The sequence below is a fragment of the Python bivittatus genome, unplaced genomic scaffold, assembly GCF_059951505.1.
Source record: "Python bivittatus isolate LINGU-HERP-01145 unplaced genomic scaffold, Pbiv_v1 ctg000160_np1212, whole genome shotgun sequence".
In the NCBI taxonomy this organism is placed as follows: Eukaryota; Metazoa; Chordata; class Lepidosauria; order Squamata; family Pythonidae; genus Python; species Python bivittatus.
In genome coordinates this window covers 7,244,877-7,263,841 of record NW_028277076.1, presented here as the reverse complement: position 1 = coordinate 7,263,841, position 18,965 = coordinate 7,244,877, and the positions used below count along the sequence as shown (strand labels likewise).

General features: G+C 45.9%; 1 protein-coding gene across 6 annotated transcripts in view; it reads right to left on the bottom strand.

The window, feature by feature from the left end:
• RAPGEF1 (Rap guanine nucleotide exchange factor 1) overlaps positions 1–14,629 on the bottom strand; it is a 76,473-nt gene extending 61,844 nt beyond the window's left edge. Inside the window, exon 1 of one of the 6 annotated variants that reach the window (XM_088147067.1) lies at positions 14,304–14,629. In XM_088147067.1, coding sequence (XP_088003193.1) covers positions 14,304–14,328 — 25 coding nt within the window. In that variant the 5' untranslated portion in view covers positions 14,329–14,629. Of the gene's footprint in view, positions 1–5,382; positions 6,526–11,283; positions 11,489–14,303 lie in introns of those variants that run through there. The other 5 variants (XM_088147065.1, XM_088147070.1, XM_088147069.1 and 2 more) reach the window with 5 other exon arrangements.
• Positions 14,630–18,965: the final 4,336 nt, after the last annotated feature.

Here is an 18,965-nt window from a genome sequence, read left to right as displayed (position 1 = left end):
GGATCAAAACAGGTTGGATGAACCAGCTTTCCTCAACTTGATGTCCTTCTGAGACATCAAGATCACACTTTTCATTCTTTCCAACCAGCGTGGAACTCACAGAAGCTGACACGGGATCTCATCAATGTTTGAGGGTTTTATTGCTTTATTTGTTTGAGGGTTAGTTTCTAAGCAGTGAGCTTCATGATACCTTGAGAGAAAGATTATAGTGATGGAGGAAATATTCCATACTTGACACCTAGTGGTAAAAGTATTTCTTTGGAAGTCTTTTTAAAATAATCCACCTGCAATATTTCCTTTTGTTTCAAATACCAGTCAGTTGTTTGCTTGTTCTCCTGTCTCATATTCAAGGCCCTAATTGGGTGGGAAAGCAGTAGCACTCTGCACGATCACTAAACTACAAGGTTCAGCCAGCCAGGCCAACGAGGAAAGACGTGGAGTTCAGCAATACCTGGAAGTCGACAGGTCCCTCAGTCTTCTGAGGGCTGTTGATCTTGGCTGAAAGAGGACAGGAATCTTCTAAAAGATACCTGTCCTTTGTGAAGACTTCCCACAACTGTTTGTTTGAGGGATCAGTGCTTAGGACCATGTCAAAAGTTCCATGTTCTCAGCTGAGAAGGTCCAGGAAGCAATGAAGATCCTTCACTGCACAGCAGAGCAGGTCAGGTCAAACCTGATGGACCTCAAAGACTCAAGTGAAGGAGTCCAAACAGCATGTCTTCCAAAAAGTGTTTGTTTAGCTCTAGATCATCTTCACAGGTCAACCACCTAGGTTTTGGTTGCAAATAGATAGGATCCAGAGAGTCAACATTGGGGGGCAGGAAACTGAGGAAAGCGATCAAAACAGATTGCACAAATCAGATTTCCACAACTTGATTTTCTTCTGAGGCATCAGGACCCCACCTCCCATCCTCTCCAGCTAGGAGGGACTTCCATGGATGGAAATGGTAAACAGCTGCTGAGTGGTGGGCTAAAATAAGTTAGGACATGTCCTACTGCATACCTGCTCCCAACCTTCTTTGCCAAAGGCATTTTCTGGGTGAGTCTTCAGCTGCTCTTGGGACAGTCACTGGTAAAACGTCTGTCACTACTTGTCCTTAACCAAGCCCATCTTCCTAAACATCATCTACGGAGCTACCAAACAAGGACTAGAAGCTGCAAGGAAGAATCACCTAAGCATGCTGTTGTCACCACCACCGCCGTTGCCACCACCACCACCAAGAAAGCTTCTCTTGCTTAGAAAGAAATCAAACAATCACACATATATTTATACATTCACTTAAAATATTTGCATTCTGCTCTAAACGTTTGCCACAATCTCTGTCCTAGGTCACCTTAATAGCGCAGCTCACATTTTTTTGCAAAGCTACAGATGCAACAATTGCAACAATCCATGCTGAACCTAACCCCACCCATCAGCACGCACACAAAGGTGCAACGTGTGTTTCTTCTCGAACAGTACAACAATGGAAGGACAGAACTGAAATCTGTTTCCTACAAGTCTACCTACTCACATTAGCGCCTCGGATGATAAATGTGCTTAATTTTCCAAGCATTCCTTGCAAACCTCATTAACTGCTGATTGCTTAGTCATCTGTTTCCCTTCCTCGCAGTTTTCTTATAAGGTTCCAGAATGTTTCCAAACATACACATACAAACACACATACCCGAGTTGTGTGTGTGTGTGTAGAAGTATAGATATGACTCAGATAAATAAAACACGTTGGTGTTTCCCAAGAAAGACACTTAACACAATCTGGCTGCTTTCTGGAATGTTTGCTTGGCCCCACTGGTGATCCAACAACTAAACACTTTCTAAATTCATGTATGGAATTTGGCCAGTACTAGAAAATCGGGCTTCCTTGCTCCCCCAACCAGAAAGAGAAATTCTAGGAATGATGACTTCAAGACACCGTTCATTTGCTGGTGCTCCTAAAAGCAGAGTGCTTTCCATGCAAATTGGACAAGAAAATGGTTTCCAGGGTTTGGGAAAGTCAAAGGGTTCAAGAACAAGGAATGGAAAACAACACAGCACACATGTGATTTTATGTGTGAATTTTCTCAGAAATGGCCATTAAGTGCTACCTTCACACTACAGAGTTACATTCTTTCATTTTCATCTTGGTTAGCTTTGTATGTACTTTGGTAGGCTGTGTCAACCCAGACTTTTGGGATAATACATGACTGTGGTTGTTAAGTTGTCACAATACTTTGGGTGGTTTTTCAGGAAAGGTGTCCCAGATGGGCTGTGTCTTGCGAGTTGTTGGCCCTTTCCACCAGAAATGAAGCTGCAATCATGATGTAAGGCTGGAGACAATACCTTAAGCAACCTCGTTGGTTCTCCATGAATACACACAAGAGATGGACATACATGTATTGTCCCTTGCTCCTTCCCCAGGTATCTCAAGATAAGGTGTTGTCCCTCAGGAGTGGCAGAAGGACTCGCAGCTGGAAGGTCTCCTTGAGCAACCCAATCAGGTATCAAATGTTCCTCCAAGGATTTCCATTGTTTAACTAATTTATTCAATAAACCCCAATGCATTCTCAGAATGAGAGGTTTTCTGGTCACTTGACCCTACCCTGAATTAGAAAAACGAGGAGGAGGAGGAGGAGGAGGAGGAGGAGGAGAAGGAGAAGGAGAAGGAGAAGGAGAAGGAGAAGGAGAAGGAGAAGGAGAAGACGGAATTATTATATGGAGGGGAGGAAGAAGAGGAGGAGGAGAAAGATCCACAATGAACTTTCCAATTCAAAAGCCAGTGGGATCTGGCTACGAAGATGCTTGACTGAGCTGGGGGAAAATTTACAGTCCCTTGACTGAATGGGAGTCATTCTCTGAGTCATTGGTTCTGCTACCCAACTGCTCTTCCTATTAGCAACTTCTTTTTCAAGCATTCCATTAGAATTTACCTTCCTATAACTTAAATCCATTCTTCTACATGTGGAAAATGACTTCTAGGTGACACCCTTCCAAGTACTGAAGAATGTTCCTTGGTCATCTGTTATTAAGGCTAAACCCATCCACCTCCTTCCATCTTTCTTCACCAACTTGGTTTTTAGTAACTTCCTCGGAAGCCCCATGGAGTTTTCTTGGGAAAATACAGACCTGGTTTGCTATTGTTTTGTTCTAAAAAAATTTTTTTTTACTTCCTTCTCCTGCCTCCTTGGGATTCTTTTGGTGGTCTCCCATCCAATTACTAACCAGTCCTGATCCTACTTAGCTTCTAAGTCTGGACCAGGAACACTATGTGCAAGATTAAGCATTCTAGAATATTAGAAGTTCTGGAGAGAGGATTAAAAGATGCAATCCATATACAAACAAGGCAGAAAGCAAGTCAGAAGCCTAAACAGAAAGGGAGAACCTAAATCCCCATACTGAACCTAACTTGCAAAGCCATTATGGGGAATAATAGAGGAAAGAATGCACAGGCTTGAGCTCCTGAAGAAGAGGTGGGAGAGAGTTCGAATAACCATAAATCATAAATAAATGACACTATAGTTCCACACACAGAAGGAAGAAGCAAAAAAACTGGGAGAGCAACAAGAAAAATGGTTGCAATGCAAATAATAGTAAAGGGTCCATGTAAGGTGCAGAGGAACGCAACAATGACAGAAAAGCAGCAGAGACTCTTAACCAAATATGAGCTTAGTCTGGAAAAATGGGAAGTGTGAGAAAGAAACTCAAGATTTTCCCACCTTGATTCTCTTTGGTATAAGAGGGACGGAAGGGGGAACCCTGTCCAGCTTTCAAGGTTCTGTTATTATATCCTTTAACAATAAAGTAGAGTTCTAGTATTTCTTGGAGTGCCCACCCTGAAGGGCTGCAAATATGCATAATGCTGGAGTTCAGCTCAGATTTATTTTGTCTTTTCCTTTTGGTTTTTGAAGGAGGCTCTCTTGCTTTCTCTTCTTGGAGAAGCCAGACTGTCAACGACATCTTGGGGGCACGAAAGGAAGTCGTAAAACAGTTTAGCTTTGACTCCCAAGCCGTATGGCCGAGCCCCACAACTGTGGAAGCATTCTGGGAGGAAGAAAACAGCCCGTTTTGTTTACATGCTTAATGAAGATAGCAGGATTTATCAATGGAAGGAGTTTAAAAAAAAACTGGAGGAGATCAATTGTTTACAACCCACACCCAAGAGCCATGAACAATGCTTTCGCTTCAGCAGGGTGGTTTCAGAAAGCGGATACCCATTCACCAGAAAGAATGCCGGGCAAACAATACTGTTGTAAATCATTGTTGTGACACGATAGGGGAGGCTAAAGGAATAAAAGGAAAGAGAAGCACCAGAAAAGAAAGGAGGAAAAGAGGAAGAGGAAGAACCATTAATAGAAACCTTTAAAGGGGCTACCAGAGCGCTGATGCTACAAGGCTGCCGGCTGGAAAAATCTAAAAAATGAAGAGGCAGAAGCCGAGGGAGGTGGCCAGCTACAATGAAGATCCAGGAGAAATTCAGAGGGGGGAACCCAACCAAATTCTTTTGATTGGGCTGCAAAATGAAGGCAAAGCAATTTTGGATGAATTAAAAGAGACAGAAAGTGGAAAGGATGGGGAAGGATTAAGATGAGAACTGGCCAAAAGAAAAAAATGGGGCGAAAGGAGGAAGGAAGAAAGGAAGGGAGGGAGGGAGGGAGGGAGGGAGGGTGGGAGAGAGGAAGGAAGGAAGGAAGGAAGGGGAGAGGGAGGGGGGAGAAAGGAAGGAAACCAGAAGGATGGATGGATGGATGGATGGATGGATGGATGGATGGGAGGGAGGGAGGGAGGGAGGAAGGAAGGAAGGAAGGAAGGAAGGAAGGAAGGAAGGAGGGAGGGAGGGAGGGAGGGAGGAAGGAAGGAAGGAAGGAAGGAAGGAAGGAAGGAAGGAAGGAAGGAAGGAAGGGAGGGAGGGGGGAGAAAGGAAGGAAACCAGAAGGAAGGAAGGATGGATGGATGGATGGATGGATGGATGGATGGATGGATGGAAGGAAGGAAGGAAGGAGAGGAGGAAGGAAGGAAAGAGAGGAGGAAGGAAGGGAAGGAGGGAGGGAGGGAAGGGAAGGAAGGAAGGTTGGTTAAGGGAATGAGGCAAGCAGCCTTCCTTGTGCTTCGGGGATATGACTGACTACAACTCCCATATTCTCCAGCCCAGCAGGCATCTAGAAGATACCAATTTGGAAAGGCCAGAATGAGAGAAGTGAGGCCAGGCAGGGTGGGAAACATGGAAGCAAAACACCACCACCAAAAAGGAATGGAAGACTAGACTGAAGAGAAGCAATCATGACCAAGAAACAATTTTGGGGGAAAGTAGAAATGGTCGGTTTTTTTGCCCCAGAAAATGAACTCAAAGTTGGAGGCCAAAGGGGCCCCTTGGAAGATGAGGCTCGGCTGGAAAGAGGGCGGCTTACCTGGATGAAGATTAAGCAGCGACTCGGCCGAGACCAATCAGTGAGCTTTATATCAGTCACGCCTTTGATCCAGCCAATCAATCCGGATCTCCCGCGTTAGATCTTCGCATCACCTCTGACGGCGTGGCACAAATCTGTCCCTGCCCATCAAACCAGGGGCAAAATGGAAAGGCAGGATCTCCAGCTCTTAACAGATGATCTGCATTTATGGCTGAAGCTAATGAAGCACAGGTAAGGTTGGAGAAGACAGTCCCCTGTGCGTGTCAACACTGTTTTCTTCCACGGTGGCCGATTCCAGGGTGTCGGGGTACATTTCTTAATTTCCAACATCTTGGTGAGATGGTTTATTGATCACCCTAGCCAAAGAGAAGACACTTCCCTCCACCTCAAGCAGAAAGTTGGAGAAGACTATCATCGAACAAAGCAATTTCTAAATTCTGTTCCATGGAGGAGGCTACCTACCGCAACTCTGGATGAGTCATATGGAAACACTCCCAGTGTAGCCTGCCCATCCAACAAAAGAGAACATCAAGAAGCTTGAGCTAGAATGACAGTAGCCAGCTATAACCCAGTGCAACGATTCCTAAATTCAACCTGAGGTTGCCTGCTGTATCTCTGCATGAGTTACCCATAGACTCTGGGATTAACAGCCTGCCCTCCCCAACAGAGAGGAAAGGAAGACTACAAAGATAAAAGGGTTTGTCACCGAACAATCCCAAAACTGTAATCCAAGATCTATCTGCCCATGGTCTCTCTGCATGAGTCAATCTCTAAGATGCTCTACTTCTAAGCGAAGGAATTCTTTGGAAATCTAAAAAAAAATTGAAACAAAGGAAAACCAGAAGGCTGGCTGATTTCCCTTCTTCATTTCTAAAAACAAAACTCAATGTTTTTGTTATCGAAGTATTTGAGCCATACCGTTGGGCCAAATGTATCTCCCTGTCTAGTAAGCGCAGAAGATAACGTCTTGAGTTCCACTTTCAAACGATTGATTCCCACTTTTATTGCAGGTCAAGCCAGCAACTTCAAACAACAATTCAAAATACAGAGTGCATCTTCTTCGGACCAAGTTTGCAAGCAATTGGCAAGGCTAGAAAACGCACATTACACACCTGGAAACGGTCCGCCCTGGAGGGCAAGCGCCAACTGGAGACCTTTCTATCCTCTTTTTGCATGAAATGCTCTTAGCCTGTTCTGTTCTTTCAGTCTCCCCCCCCGCCCCCCCCAAAAAGAATTGCAATTGTTAGCTGTCTTAAAAGGAGCTAGAGCTGCAGAGAGCGAACAGCCAAGCAATTTCTAAAATGTTTGCACATCACAGCATTTGGAAGAAGGATGCACAGATTATTTGGAGTGTAGCAAAGGGGGCAGGCAGGATTTTCTCAATTTTCTTTAAGGAGGGAAGGGACAGGATGGGGTGAAGAGGGGAAGAGAAGGGATGCGGTTTAGTTAATTGAGTTTCTTCTTAACTAAAGGTCAACTTCTGGTGGCTACATGGACATGTCTATCTTGTCTTCTTGGCAGCAAAATGGAAGTGACTGCCCACTCACTCGTTTTAGGGTGGTTTTTTTCAACTTTCCCATCCAGCTTACAGGTTGGGGAAATCCTAGTCATCTCCAATCAGGCCCAAGCCTGTGTTGCTTCCGAGGTCAGACTACCTACACCAAGCCGACTTGAGGTCTCAACTCAGTTTTGGTTTGATTTCCATCTCAAGATAGAGAGAACACACGCTGATGATGACCATGATGATGACAGTGATGATGACATCGTGACCCTCAAAGGTGACAAGCGACACCACAAAACAGGTTGAGTGGTTGGAAATATCCATGTGAGCTCATGTTGTCCATTCTTGGTTTAACTAAATAAGTCAACCCTAGATTAAGAAAGTCCCCCCCAAAATGGGAGGTTTTTTTTTCCCCAGTTACTACACAGATCTTTCCAATTCTTCAAAATGGTTGCAAATAACAGAATGACTTCTCTGTTGTTTTGCTGGCTATCAATTTCTAAAGATTTCTTGGGGGGAAACAAGGACTAGGAATACCTCCCGCCCCAGGAATAATCCTGGGAGATAAAAGCTCCCCAGATAAGTTCCTCCCTTGTTCTCTATTTTCCCAGTTCAGTTCTTCAGAAGACAAATTAAACCAGGACACCTTACCTTGGGATTTTAATCCAAGCTATGTGAGAATCTGGGGTTTGGGACACTTAGCTCTTGTCTGAGCCTCTGAATCTTCTCCCCTGCCCCCCCCCCCCAACTGACTGAGCCAGCATCTCTGATCCCATCTTAACTTCCCACATCATGCTAAGACGGATGGGATTCACTTGTTCAGGGCCAAGTGCGATATGCAGTTTGCAAGCCATTCAGGCAAGCTGGCTTAGACATCAAGCCACAGTTAAACAAATCAGAGCTTAGTAGGATCTATGAATAAACCAGCCAACTGTGGGTTATTTGGCAAACTGAGAATCTAGCTATTATAGAACAGCAGAACTCAACATATATATTGACCATCATATCAGCAGAAGGTAACCCCCAGTTCAAATATTAATTTATCCAGAGTAACAAGTCTTCTTTCTTCTCTGTCACCCACCTATTCATAGGGACCTTCTTCTCCCACTTTATAGTTTTGGGTTCTTCTGGCATGGAGCAAGGAAGGAGAAGAATTCACACCTTTCTTTCCCTCTCCAATTTTTGACATTTCACTTGGTCATCAGACAGATGCCTTGTTGGGAAACTCAACTTTCTATTGAAGTTGACCCATCCTGGGAGACCTGGAAGAACCCTGGAGCATTTCTTACAGCTCCAGGGGGGTGCCAGCAATTAGAGAAAGAAGGTAGTAGGGCAAGCCATTTGCCCTTGCATTATCCAAAATGCCAGGACACCACCAATAAAAGTGAAGAAGAACTTGAGATGGAAGGTGTTCAAATTTCTGTAGGCATCAACATAAGCACAAGGGGAGGGGTGAACTGAGACCCTCCCAGGCCCATCCAACTGAAGTATCATCTCAGCTCTTCCAAAAAATTGTTTTCTGATCATTTGGGGGTCAGTAAGTATCAGAGGAAGAAAAATCTGAAGCATTTTTTGGGGAAGAGCTGAGATCCCGCCCTCCCTAAGCGTGTGTTACCATCTTCATTCCAAAGAGATCCCCCTTCTACCACTGAAGCAGCTACTTCAGCAAGGGCACAAATTTCCGTCTAGACGTGGTGCCCACAGGACAGAACGTAAATTCCACCACTCAACGTTTAAAAATGCAAACCAAGTGCTAAATAAACTCAACCACCCAGTTAGTGGATTGCTTCACCGGTGAAAAAGGACCGGTCATCTTTCCAAGCAGTGAAAAATCCAGAAAGCAGCATTCTAGCAAAAATAAATTACAGGTTCGGGGTCACAAAAACTTTCTCCACTCAGGACATACCACTCTCTCTATTTTTTTTTGGAAAGAGAGCCAAGTCTCTCTTCTCTGTGACCCAGAAACCAAAGGACAGTCCACACCCAGATAATAAATTTAGAAATTGTTTCCAATTTCAGCTTTTTGCTTAAAGCTTTGCTCAGCTGTTTTGCATTCCAGCGAGCTCCAGCTGTCTTCTTGCCCTGCTTCCCCTCCCCACCAGCTCAAAATTGCCCTTCCCTTGTCATACCATTTAAACATCACCTCCTTGGGCCCCTAACCTATGCAGAGGAAAGCACACTGATGCCATGTTTCTAGATTAAATCCACAGGATTTTCAGCACCGGCTGACCTCGTTCGCTCACACAAAATGCCAGCATTCAGTGTCCGCCAGAACTAAATCATTTCTGGCTTTCCTGCATAGGCTGAGCAAAAGTAGAGGATGGGCCGAGAGCGGAAATTAGATAATCACTCATTAACTTGCTGCCCTTTGAATGGATCACACATTCATCCACATTCATGGGAACTGAGCGCTGCACCTCTTGCTACATGGAGATAGCAAAGTCAGAGCAAACGTGTTGATCTGCAACCCCCAAGCAAGAACCAGGAAATAAATTAAAAAGCTCAATCGCAGAAGAGGCGGCCTGCCACCGCTCTGCATGATGTACTGTTCTGCCTCTCCTTACTTTCATTCGGTCCCCATAGTGCCTAATCACTATGGGTCCGCCTTGTTCTAATGGAATCCACACCAGTGGCTGGTGGACAGCAACTTCTATTATCCCTGATCATTAAGTCTTTTTGTTTTATACAAAACAAAACTTGGACAGGCTTTGAAGATTTGGGTATTCTGTCCTTCCGCCTTGAAAGAACAGAATGAAAAACCTGGAAGGAATTCTACCTTCTTCTTGTATTTGAGGGAGGGAGGGAAGGAAGGAGAGAAGGAAGGAAGGGAGGGAGGGAGGGAGGGAAGGAAGGAGAGGAAGGAAGGAAGGAAGGAAGGGAGCGAGGGAGGGAAGGAAGGAAGGAAGGAAGGAAGGAGGGAAGGAAGGAAGGAAGGAAGGAGAGAAGGGAGGGAGGAAGGGAGGAAGGGAGGGGAACAAAGAGAAAAAAAAGAAAAAGAAAGAAAAAGAAAAAGAAAAAAGAGATTATTCCACCTGGTTTTGCTTTCCACTGTGTTGTCCAAGCTGGCGAATGCCTTCCGAAGCTCACAGACCATTTCCAAAGCCGTTGCAGAAATCCCAACTTCCTAACACCATCTAAAGTGGGCATCTAATTCTTCCAAACCCCATGATGGATCTGAAATGGTCTAAGCCACAGCTGGTCAACTGAGAAGAAGCCATGTGTGGTACCACACCATTGCCGAACATTTCCCCAAGAAGGTATCTAGCGAGTCCTTGCCCCACAGAAGACAACACCACATTGATTTCCCCCTGCCAATAAAAAGCTGCATAATGAACCCAAATAAATGTGCTGCTTGATTAGCAAAACACTAATTGAATCTCTAAATATAACACCCCGGGTGCATCAAAAAGGAGCAGTGAACTCAATTATTGAACTGGATTATTAATTATTATTAATCAGTTCAGGAATACAGCATCTTTTTAACCCTTTTCCCCCCCAGGATGTAGACAAAAAAACTCAACCAGATCCCGCCCTCTGGGGAACAAGGAACCCAAACGTGGAATTCCAGCAGAATCTATTCTGTTCCGAAATGAATTTGCATATATAAAATCAACCTTCATTTACTGTCCAAAACGCTCATTAGCAGCTTTGCTTCCTGTTGTTTAATAAGTGCCACAAATCGAAACGTTCTCAGGCCCAGCAAAAACAGATTTCAGGCAGGGGTTTTGCAAAGCTTAGTTTGCAAAAAAAAAAAAAAAAGTGAAAATTTGCATAGTTCACACTTAGAATCTATTCCTTTCCTCAATCCACAAGAGAGGAAGTCAGAAACTACAGTGGATCTGCACCTGAGAAATACTTTCCCCCCCTCCTGTTGGGGAAAAATCTGTTCCATGTTTTCATTTCAAAAGCTGGAAAAATAATTTCCCCCCAATTTGCTTGAGATACGACCCATCCTTGAAGCATGTCTCCATTCAGGCTGCAGACTGAAAACAGTGGAAAAACTTAGAAATCCTTCAGTTGTGATCCTTCTATAATAGTAAATTCTATATAAACTTTGAGCCAAAACACAAGACTCCTCTCCTTCCCTTGCTACACACTACCCACAAATATCTGAACACGTATCTGACGAGTGGGTGGATTTACACAACATGGATTAGCTTTTTCAGTGGCTTAGGGGTTGTGTGAACCCTCAGCCTATTGGGTTACTGAATGTGTCGTATAATTCCTCCTCCACTCCCTGCTCCAGGGATGGGAGACCATTTGTCAAAACTGGCCAAGAACACTTAAAGTTTTATTAAGCCTGAATGATTTAGGTGACCCACCACAGAAGTCCATAACATAAGATTTGGGTAGTAACTCTCTTCTCCCACAAGACAAGGCCTTCCCCACTTGCAACTAACCAAATAGAAACCTGTCATCCTCTTTTCTTCGGCACGGTCCCCACAGCATGATCATCATCTCATCCCCAGCCCATGACTGAGACAGGCTTAAATTGTCCTTCCGCTGTATCAGAGTTAAAGCTGTCTTTTCATCATCCTCTGACACCATCTGAGCGCAGCTCAAGGCGTGTAAAATGCATTGGGCTTGGTCATCCGTTAGCCTGGAGGGAAGATGGGATAGGCAGGGCCAGGAACAAGGGAGGAGTAAGCAACAGGCAGCCCAAATGCCATGTTGGTATAATTTTCTGCTGATTCAGCGACCGAGGGAAAGCGCTTCATCTCATCCATAGCGAAAGGCCCTAGGGCTATGGAGATGGATAGAATTGTTATTCCATGCCCAAGAGGAAGACTTCATGGATGGCGGGGCAGAAGGGAGGTGCAAACAGTTCTTCCCAGTCGAAGCAGGACGGTGCCAAGCGTGAATGAATTGTACAGATTTATAACCCGTTATAAAGAGGTGCATTGATTGATTGTACAGCGGGGTTGACTTTTAGCAACCCCACAGATAGATTTTGACAGATGACTCTCTGTCTTTCACTTGGTCCTTCAGGTCTTCCAACCCCTAAGCGTTGACCCCAACTTGACGGCATATTATCAATCAATCATCTACGTCTATCAAGAGAGCCTGTTTGGTGTAGTGGTTTGAGGCACCAGGCTCGAAACCGGGAAGCCATGAGTTCTAGTCCTGCCTTAGGCATGAAGCCAACTAGGTGACTTTGGGCCAGTCCCTCTCTCTCGGCCCCAGGAAGGAGGAGGCCAGGGCAAAGCATTTCCAAAAATGTTGCCAAAGCAATGACAGGGACTTGCCCAGGCAGTCTGCAAGAGTTAAGACTGACTTAGAGGCATAATAATAATAATACATATGTATAGACAACATATATTAATGTGTATAACATATGTATACTATATAATGTATACAGATACAATAATGTACAATCAATAAATAATAACCAATAAAATGATTAATGAATACAATAATTGCATGCATTAAGGTGTGTAACAATGTCTGTAAATACCTATGTATACAGATACAATACTAATGCATGCATGTAAGTATTTTAATTATTTATTTCAATTTATAGGATCATCCCTCGCACCACAGGGACTCTGGGCGGCGAACAAAACTGAAGCAAAAACCACAATAAAAGAAAAAAAATTGAAGGGCACAAATCACAACATATAATTCCAAAAACGAACAGCAGCCAGAGCAAAAAATATCATATCATATCATAATATAATATAATCCCACCCAGGCTTCACTAACTTCAGGATCCTCATGCCTAAACAAACAGGCACGTTTTTAATGTCTTCCAGGTTGGAGCCAAACTGGTGTCCGGTGGTAAAATGTTCCAGAAGGTATGTATATGTCTGTCTGTCTGTCTATCAATAGATACATAGATACAGAGAGATTATGTACACAGATGCCTCCACAGATAAGGTTTATCTTTTTCAGTTTTTTATTTCATTCCGTTTCGATCCATCACCAGAGTCCACCGGATTTGGGTGGCCAATCCATGTAAATAATAATAATAATAATTATTATTATATAATTATAATAATATAATAAATATAATATATACTAACAATTATATAATAATAATAATAATAAATAAAAATAAATATTATTATTTATATGTGCCCATGTCACATACACGACTCTGGGCGGCTTACGAAAACAAACTCTCATAAAATTCAAAACAGTTAAAACAATGAACCAGAAATGTAAAAAAAGCACAGATAAGTGCCAAGCTCCTGATATTCAACTTCCATGCAAATATGCACACGTTCTTCCAAGAAGCCACCGTCTTCATCTGAGAGGTGCGCATGTCGATACATAATGCACTTACCTACAGAAATGTGTGGCTCGGGCATTATATACACTTACACTTCCTACGCTAAATACACACCACCCACCCACCCACACACACACACACAGATGTGCATTTCACCCGTAAGTAGGTATCCAGTTGGTAAAGAGGCGTAGAACACAGATGTTATAACCGGGGCCTACAAATATACAGAACACTCTCTCCACAGTTACACCCAGGCAGGCGTTCGTGTAAATGCACATTTGCACGCCTTAGCGATAAAACACAGTGTTATCTATTAAACTTCTGCACTTGAACAGCTGTCCACAAAGGACCCATAACCATCTTTTCTCGAAGGCTTTCCGGCCGCATTTCGCATTGATCTCGGGGTTACTTTGTTGCCACGAGGGAAATAATGTTTCAAATGTTAACGCCGATGTTTGGGGAAGGCGCCCAAACAGGAAACGAAAAAGGCTGAGATGTAACCCAGTTGTTGCCTCCACGCACCTTCCACGCCCACATCGATCAACGGAGTCAAACTCCCGTATACACAAACGCCGGCGTCGGCCACAATGCAACACGCAAACCCACGAGACACAATCGCGGGCGGCTTGCACGGCCCGGGGCTGGCGCGCCTCCCGCGCGCGCATCTACAGAGCCGGGCACGGCACACGCGCGCCCGAGACACGAGTGGGCCCCTGAGACCTCTGCCCCGCCGGGGCACGCGGGCGGGGCATCTCCCCTGCCGGCGACCCCCACCTTAGGCGCAGCACACGCTCACACTCACACACGCGCGGGCGCGCGCACGGGGACACGCAGGCAGCAGGCTCGCGGCCCCGCTCCGCACGTGCACGGGAGGCCTCCCCCCGCCGCCGACCCTCCAAGCCCCCCTCCCTCGAAGGCGCGGGGCTCTAAGCGCACCGCTGCGCGTGCAAAGCACACCCGGCGCCTTGCACGCTCGTCCTGGGCTTCGGGGGGAGCGAGGCTGCCTCCTTCCCGACGCCCCGGCCGAGAAGGGCTTCCTCCAGGAGGCCGGAGCGCTATGCCGCCCGCTGCCCATCATCCGCGGCCGCCGGCGCCTCTCCCGCGGCCGGCCGGCCTTCCGGATCGTCCCCCGGCGGGCGAGGCCTGCCTGGCTCGGCTCGGCTCGGCCCGGCCCGGCGCGCCACCCACCTGCTTTCTCGACCCTGCCGGACATGGCGCGGCCGCGCCGGGCGCCTCCGCTTGCTCAGCCGCCGCCGCCGCCGCCGCCGCCGGGCTCGGCGCTCGCAGGTCCCCGGGCGGAGGACGCGCAGGCGGCCGGCGAGCTCCGCGCGGCTCCCGCTGCTGCTCCAGCCCTCCGCGCCGGTGCTGCCGCCGCCGCCGCCGCCGCCAAGCAGGGCCAGTCCGGCCCACAGCGCGCCCTGCCGCCCGCCTGGCGCTCCTGCCGCCGCCGAGCCCGGGCGAGGGGGGAGGCTGGCGCCCGCCCCGCCGGATGCAGCCAGGTCCCTCTGCCTTCCTCCGCCGGCTGCGGGGGGCGGGCAAGGCCCGTCGTTCTGGGCCGGGCGCGCTCCGTGCCCTCTGAGCCCAAGCGCCATCGTGCCCACCCAGGGAGAGGCGCCAGGCCCCATCTCCCACGGCAGAGGAGAAGGGTGCTCCCTCCCTGGAAGGCGCTGACCTCCCATCACGCCCAGCCAGGGAGGGACTCCAGGCCCCATCTCCCGGGACAGGGGACAGGGCTCCCCATTGTGGCCATGCGGGAACGGGGAGGGGGGATTGCAGAAGTACGAAGTGTAATCTCCCTCCTCCCCCTTGGGGGGCTCTGATGTTAGGGGGCTAGGCTCAGCTTGCCCCGACCTGAAGCTCGGACTACACCTCCCATCATTCCCCAACCATCCTGGCCGACAGCCACAGGGTGGGGTTGCAATGGGGCGTCTCTGAGGGGCTCCTGGGGCCTGATTTCAGGCAATCCTTCTGACTTTGCTCCTGTAGCAGATTGCTGGTTTTTTTTTTTTTTGAGGGCTGGGGGCGTTTACTGCTTTCCTCATTCCAGGAATATTTCGGAATCCAGATATTTGGTTTCCTTACACGCTGACCATGGCGAGGGACCATTTTCAAGGCTTTCTGTTGGGGGAATATTATGCAATCTTCCTCCGTTGCAAGCTTCCTGCTTTCCTCTTGGCAGAAAATTTCTGCACGGCATTTGGTGACCCACGGCGACGGAGGATAGAGGAGGCCGCCGTTGGGACCCCCCTCTTGTTGGAAAAAAGCAACCGAGCTCTTAAAACCGACCGACAAACATGGAAGGTGAATTAGTACAAGTGGAAGATGGGAATAGCCAGGTTCGTCCATCCCCTCCAATCATAGTTTCTTTTAACCATGGTTTATCACAGGAGTTGTGGGGTTCACGCAACGTCCTCAGCCAAATGCAGAGAGTGACCCAAACCATCATTAAACCAGGCTATTTTTTTGGTCCGTTTTGTGACTCAATGAGATCCCCGCCCCCCTCTTAAAAATCTATTTGAGGGAAGAATTCAACAAAATGTTAGCTTTAAATGAAGAGGCGGCCTTCAAAACCACCTTTTCTCAGGGCAAAGCAAATGCCTGTCAAAACTCACCTTTATTCTTCAAGGAAATCTTTGAAATCTCAAAAGATTTTGATTAAAAAAAGAAAATCTCTCTTTGCTGCTACAAATAGGTGACTCTTAACATTTCGGGTGCTCTTAAATGATCCATCTTTCATACGAATCACTGCCTGTTTAATAATGCTGGTCCTTGCTCATTTTAATGTCAAGTTTTAACTTTCAAGACTTTGCCTCTTTTTTGGAATTTTTCAGCCCCGCCCCCCCCCTTCCTAAACTGAATATTTATTTACCCCTAAAAATGTGGGTGGCCAAAATGTAAGAGGCAGAAATTGGGCGACCTCTAGCGGCTCCAGGTTGAACTTCCTTTCCTGCTCAGAGCTTGGATATTGAGTTTCGTTCCCTTGCCCTGCCTTGGATCCCTGTTCCTTTTCGCCAAGTTCATGTTCACACAACAGAGCCTTCATCTCACTGAAGCTCCAGTGGACCATGGTGTTTTCCCTGGAAAAGTGAAAGAAAACTTCTATGTTGCATGAAGATATAATGGGAAGCAGGAATAACCTTGAGGAACAGGAGGAAGAGCTGCAACCAAGAAAACAGATAAAAGAAACTGGAGTCCAGGCCAGAACTGTAACCTGAGAAAGCGTCTCAGACAAGACCCTCCTAGTTCTCGTGAAGATAAAGGGAGGGAGGGGGGAAGCACATTCAGACTTGCAAGATTGTGTTATTGTAACCCTATATCTGGCCTACCCTGACATCAGGAGGTGGCTGTTGGGCTCTAACTGACCCATGGGAAGACCACTTCCTCTCATTTGGCCCCTAAACGTTGGGTCTCCTGGCTGCTGGCCTTCGGCCTCCAGGAACTCTCACCCAGCCGCTGTTTGTACTGTATGTGTGGTTGATCAAGAGAACATCATCCTCAGATCTCCTTTAGAAGGTCTCCCTCAGGTCTGAGATCTTCTCTGTCAAAGCTGCTCTGAGTTGTCTGGTCAATTTCGCCCTCCAGAAGCAGGAGTGAAATTGACCAGGCCAAATCCAGGGAAGAACCCAAAATAGGGAGGAAGGGATGAAAATGATGAGGAATTGCTGCTGGGTGAGAAAATGCCAAGGGTGGAGGGCATTGCTATGTGAATGAGCCTTTATTTAAAATGATGACGATGATGATGGTGGTGATGATGGAACGGCCTCCTTTCAATGGGTAAAGAATCCTTTCTGCTAAAATAAAGCGCTGTCCAGAGTTGTGTTTTCAATAAATACTGTCTATGAAAAGGAAATCCTGTGCTTGCTGCTATGAATGTCCGGTAAATTGGACATTTTTTCTCTCCTGCGCACCAGAAAGCTCAGATTGAAAGATGAAGCATTTCTCTTTTTTTAAATAATATTTTATTAAGATTTTAAAATTACAAAGTTAAAAGTTAGAAATGAAAAAGAAAATTGGAAATACAAATTATAAAGGGAAGGAAAAGAAAAGGTGAGATAAAATAAGAGAAAAAGAAAAAAAGACATGAAAAATAGATAGCTTCCAATCTATTTCTGGTCTTAAGAATAATAGTATCAGTGCTAGTTTTTAATGCATTAAGTAGGAATAATTCTTTGTCAAAAAAGATGAAGCATTTCAACATTGGACCTGCCACGAGGACACAAACTGGCAGGTGGCACAGCTGGGTTGTTTCCAACCCACCATCCATGTGTGCCCTCTTGCAAGTTAACCCATGCTCCCCACCCCATCCCAGGGAAACATTGCCTGCCTGTTGAGTTGGTTGGTGAGAAGAGACCCCCCCCCCCCATGCATGAGAACGTAATGGAATATCCTGCAGAAAGGCAGGGCTGGGTGACTAAACCCATGAATTGATTAGCCCTCCAAACGGCAAGGTTTCTTATAGGTTCTGTTTTCATTCCCAAATAACCAAACTGATCAAGATGTTTCGAGAAGGCATTAAAGTTTCAAGTTCAGGGCCTTTCCATTTGCTGCCCTTTTTATAGTCTAGTGTACCGAGATGAGAGAAAAACACTCCAAAGTTGTACAAAGAGCAAGTCTGCTCTCTAGTGGAGAAACAGGTGTTACCATTTGCACGTCAGATATATTCACGTCACGGCAACAGTGAGAAAACACTTGCATTGAGACCGCATGCCGAACCTGAATGATTGAATTAACCCGTTTTCTGGTTTCACAGAATACCTTAATTGTAAACTCAGTAGGCAAACTGTGTTCTTGCAACACATTAAGCCAAAAGGAAACCATTTTTGCTTTAATAGGTCTACAGTACTGCTTTCTAAAACCCAAATTGCATTTTTTTAAAAAATGTGTTTAGTGCTTTGCTTGCCAGTAGGATAGCTTTTTAAAATTTATTTATTTTTAGCAGAGCAAACAAAACTGGGCCTTCTTGAAAAACCACCAAACGTTGTCCTCTTCGCAGAAAAAATTGGAAGGAATCAAGTATTTTGTAGCTCCTTCACGGCTAACATTTTTGTTAGGACATAAGCTGGTCAAAGTTTGCAGCTTCTGACCCTTCTGGAGTCACATGAGGTGGTTTGGGGCACCCAGCTGGATTAGCTGCTGAAGGAGCAAGGTAGAAACTAGGCTGACCTTTTCACAAAACCTTTCCATGGTTTGCCTGAGCTTGGTTTAGCATGAAAACTCAGCCATTTGCTGTGGGCAAACCATGGCTTACGGCTTAGCCCAGTGTGGAAAAGCTAACCATGGCATGCAGACCATGATGGCTTGGCATGTTGGGTGCTGAGTACAAGAAAATGCCTTCCAACATGGCCCAGGATCTTCATCAGAAGAGATCTAACTACAGTTGCCTCCCCAACCTCACGTAAGTGACTTGGAAAACTGTAGATCTGTCTCTCAACCTTCCTAATACAATCCTATGGTCTCACGACCAGCTTTCTCCCCCATCCGTCTTAGAATCATAAAATTATAGCCTTGGAAAAACATAATCCAGATGAAATCCTATTTACAAGCAAGCATTGCTAAAATCGGTGGGACACATTTTCCCGGACGCATCGCTAAGTTATTCATAATTCCAAATATTCTTTTTAAAAAATCAGTCTGTTTCATGTGAGTGAGATGGGCAGTGACCAAATCTGAAATATAAATATAAATATAAATATATACGTTGAATCTACCGAGCCTTCAGTGGGCTTTCTGTGGATGACCGAACTTCACGCAATTCTAGATCTATCACCAGGCACAGATATGGAAACAACTTTTTTCCAACCTGGAAACCATTTTTTCTAGAATGAAACTCTAGAGGGCAACCTTGTCTAG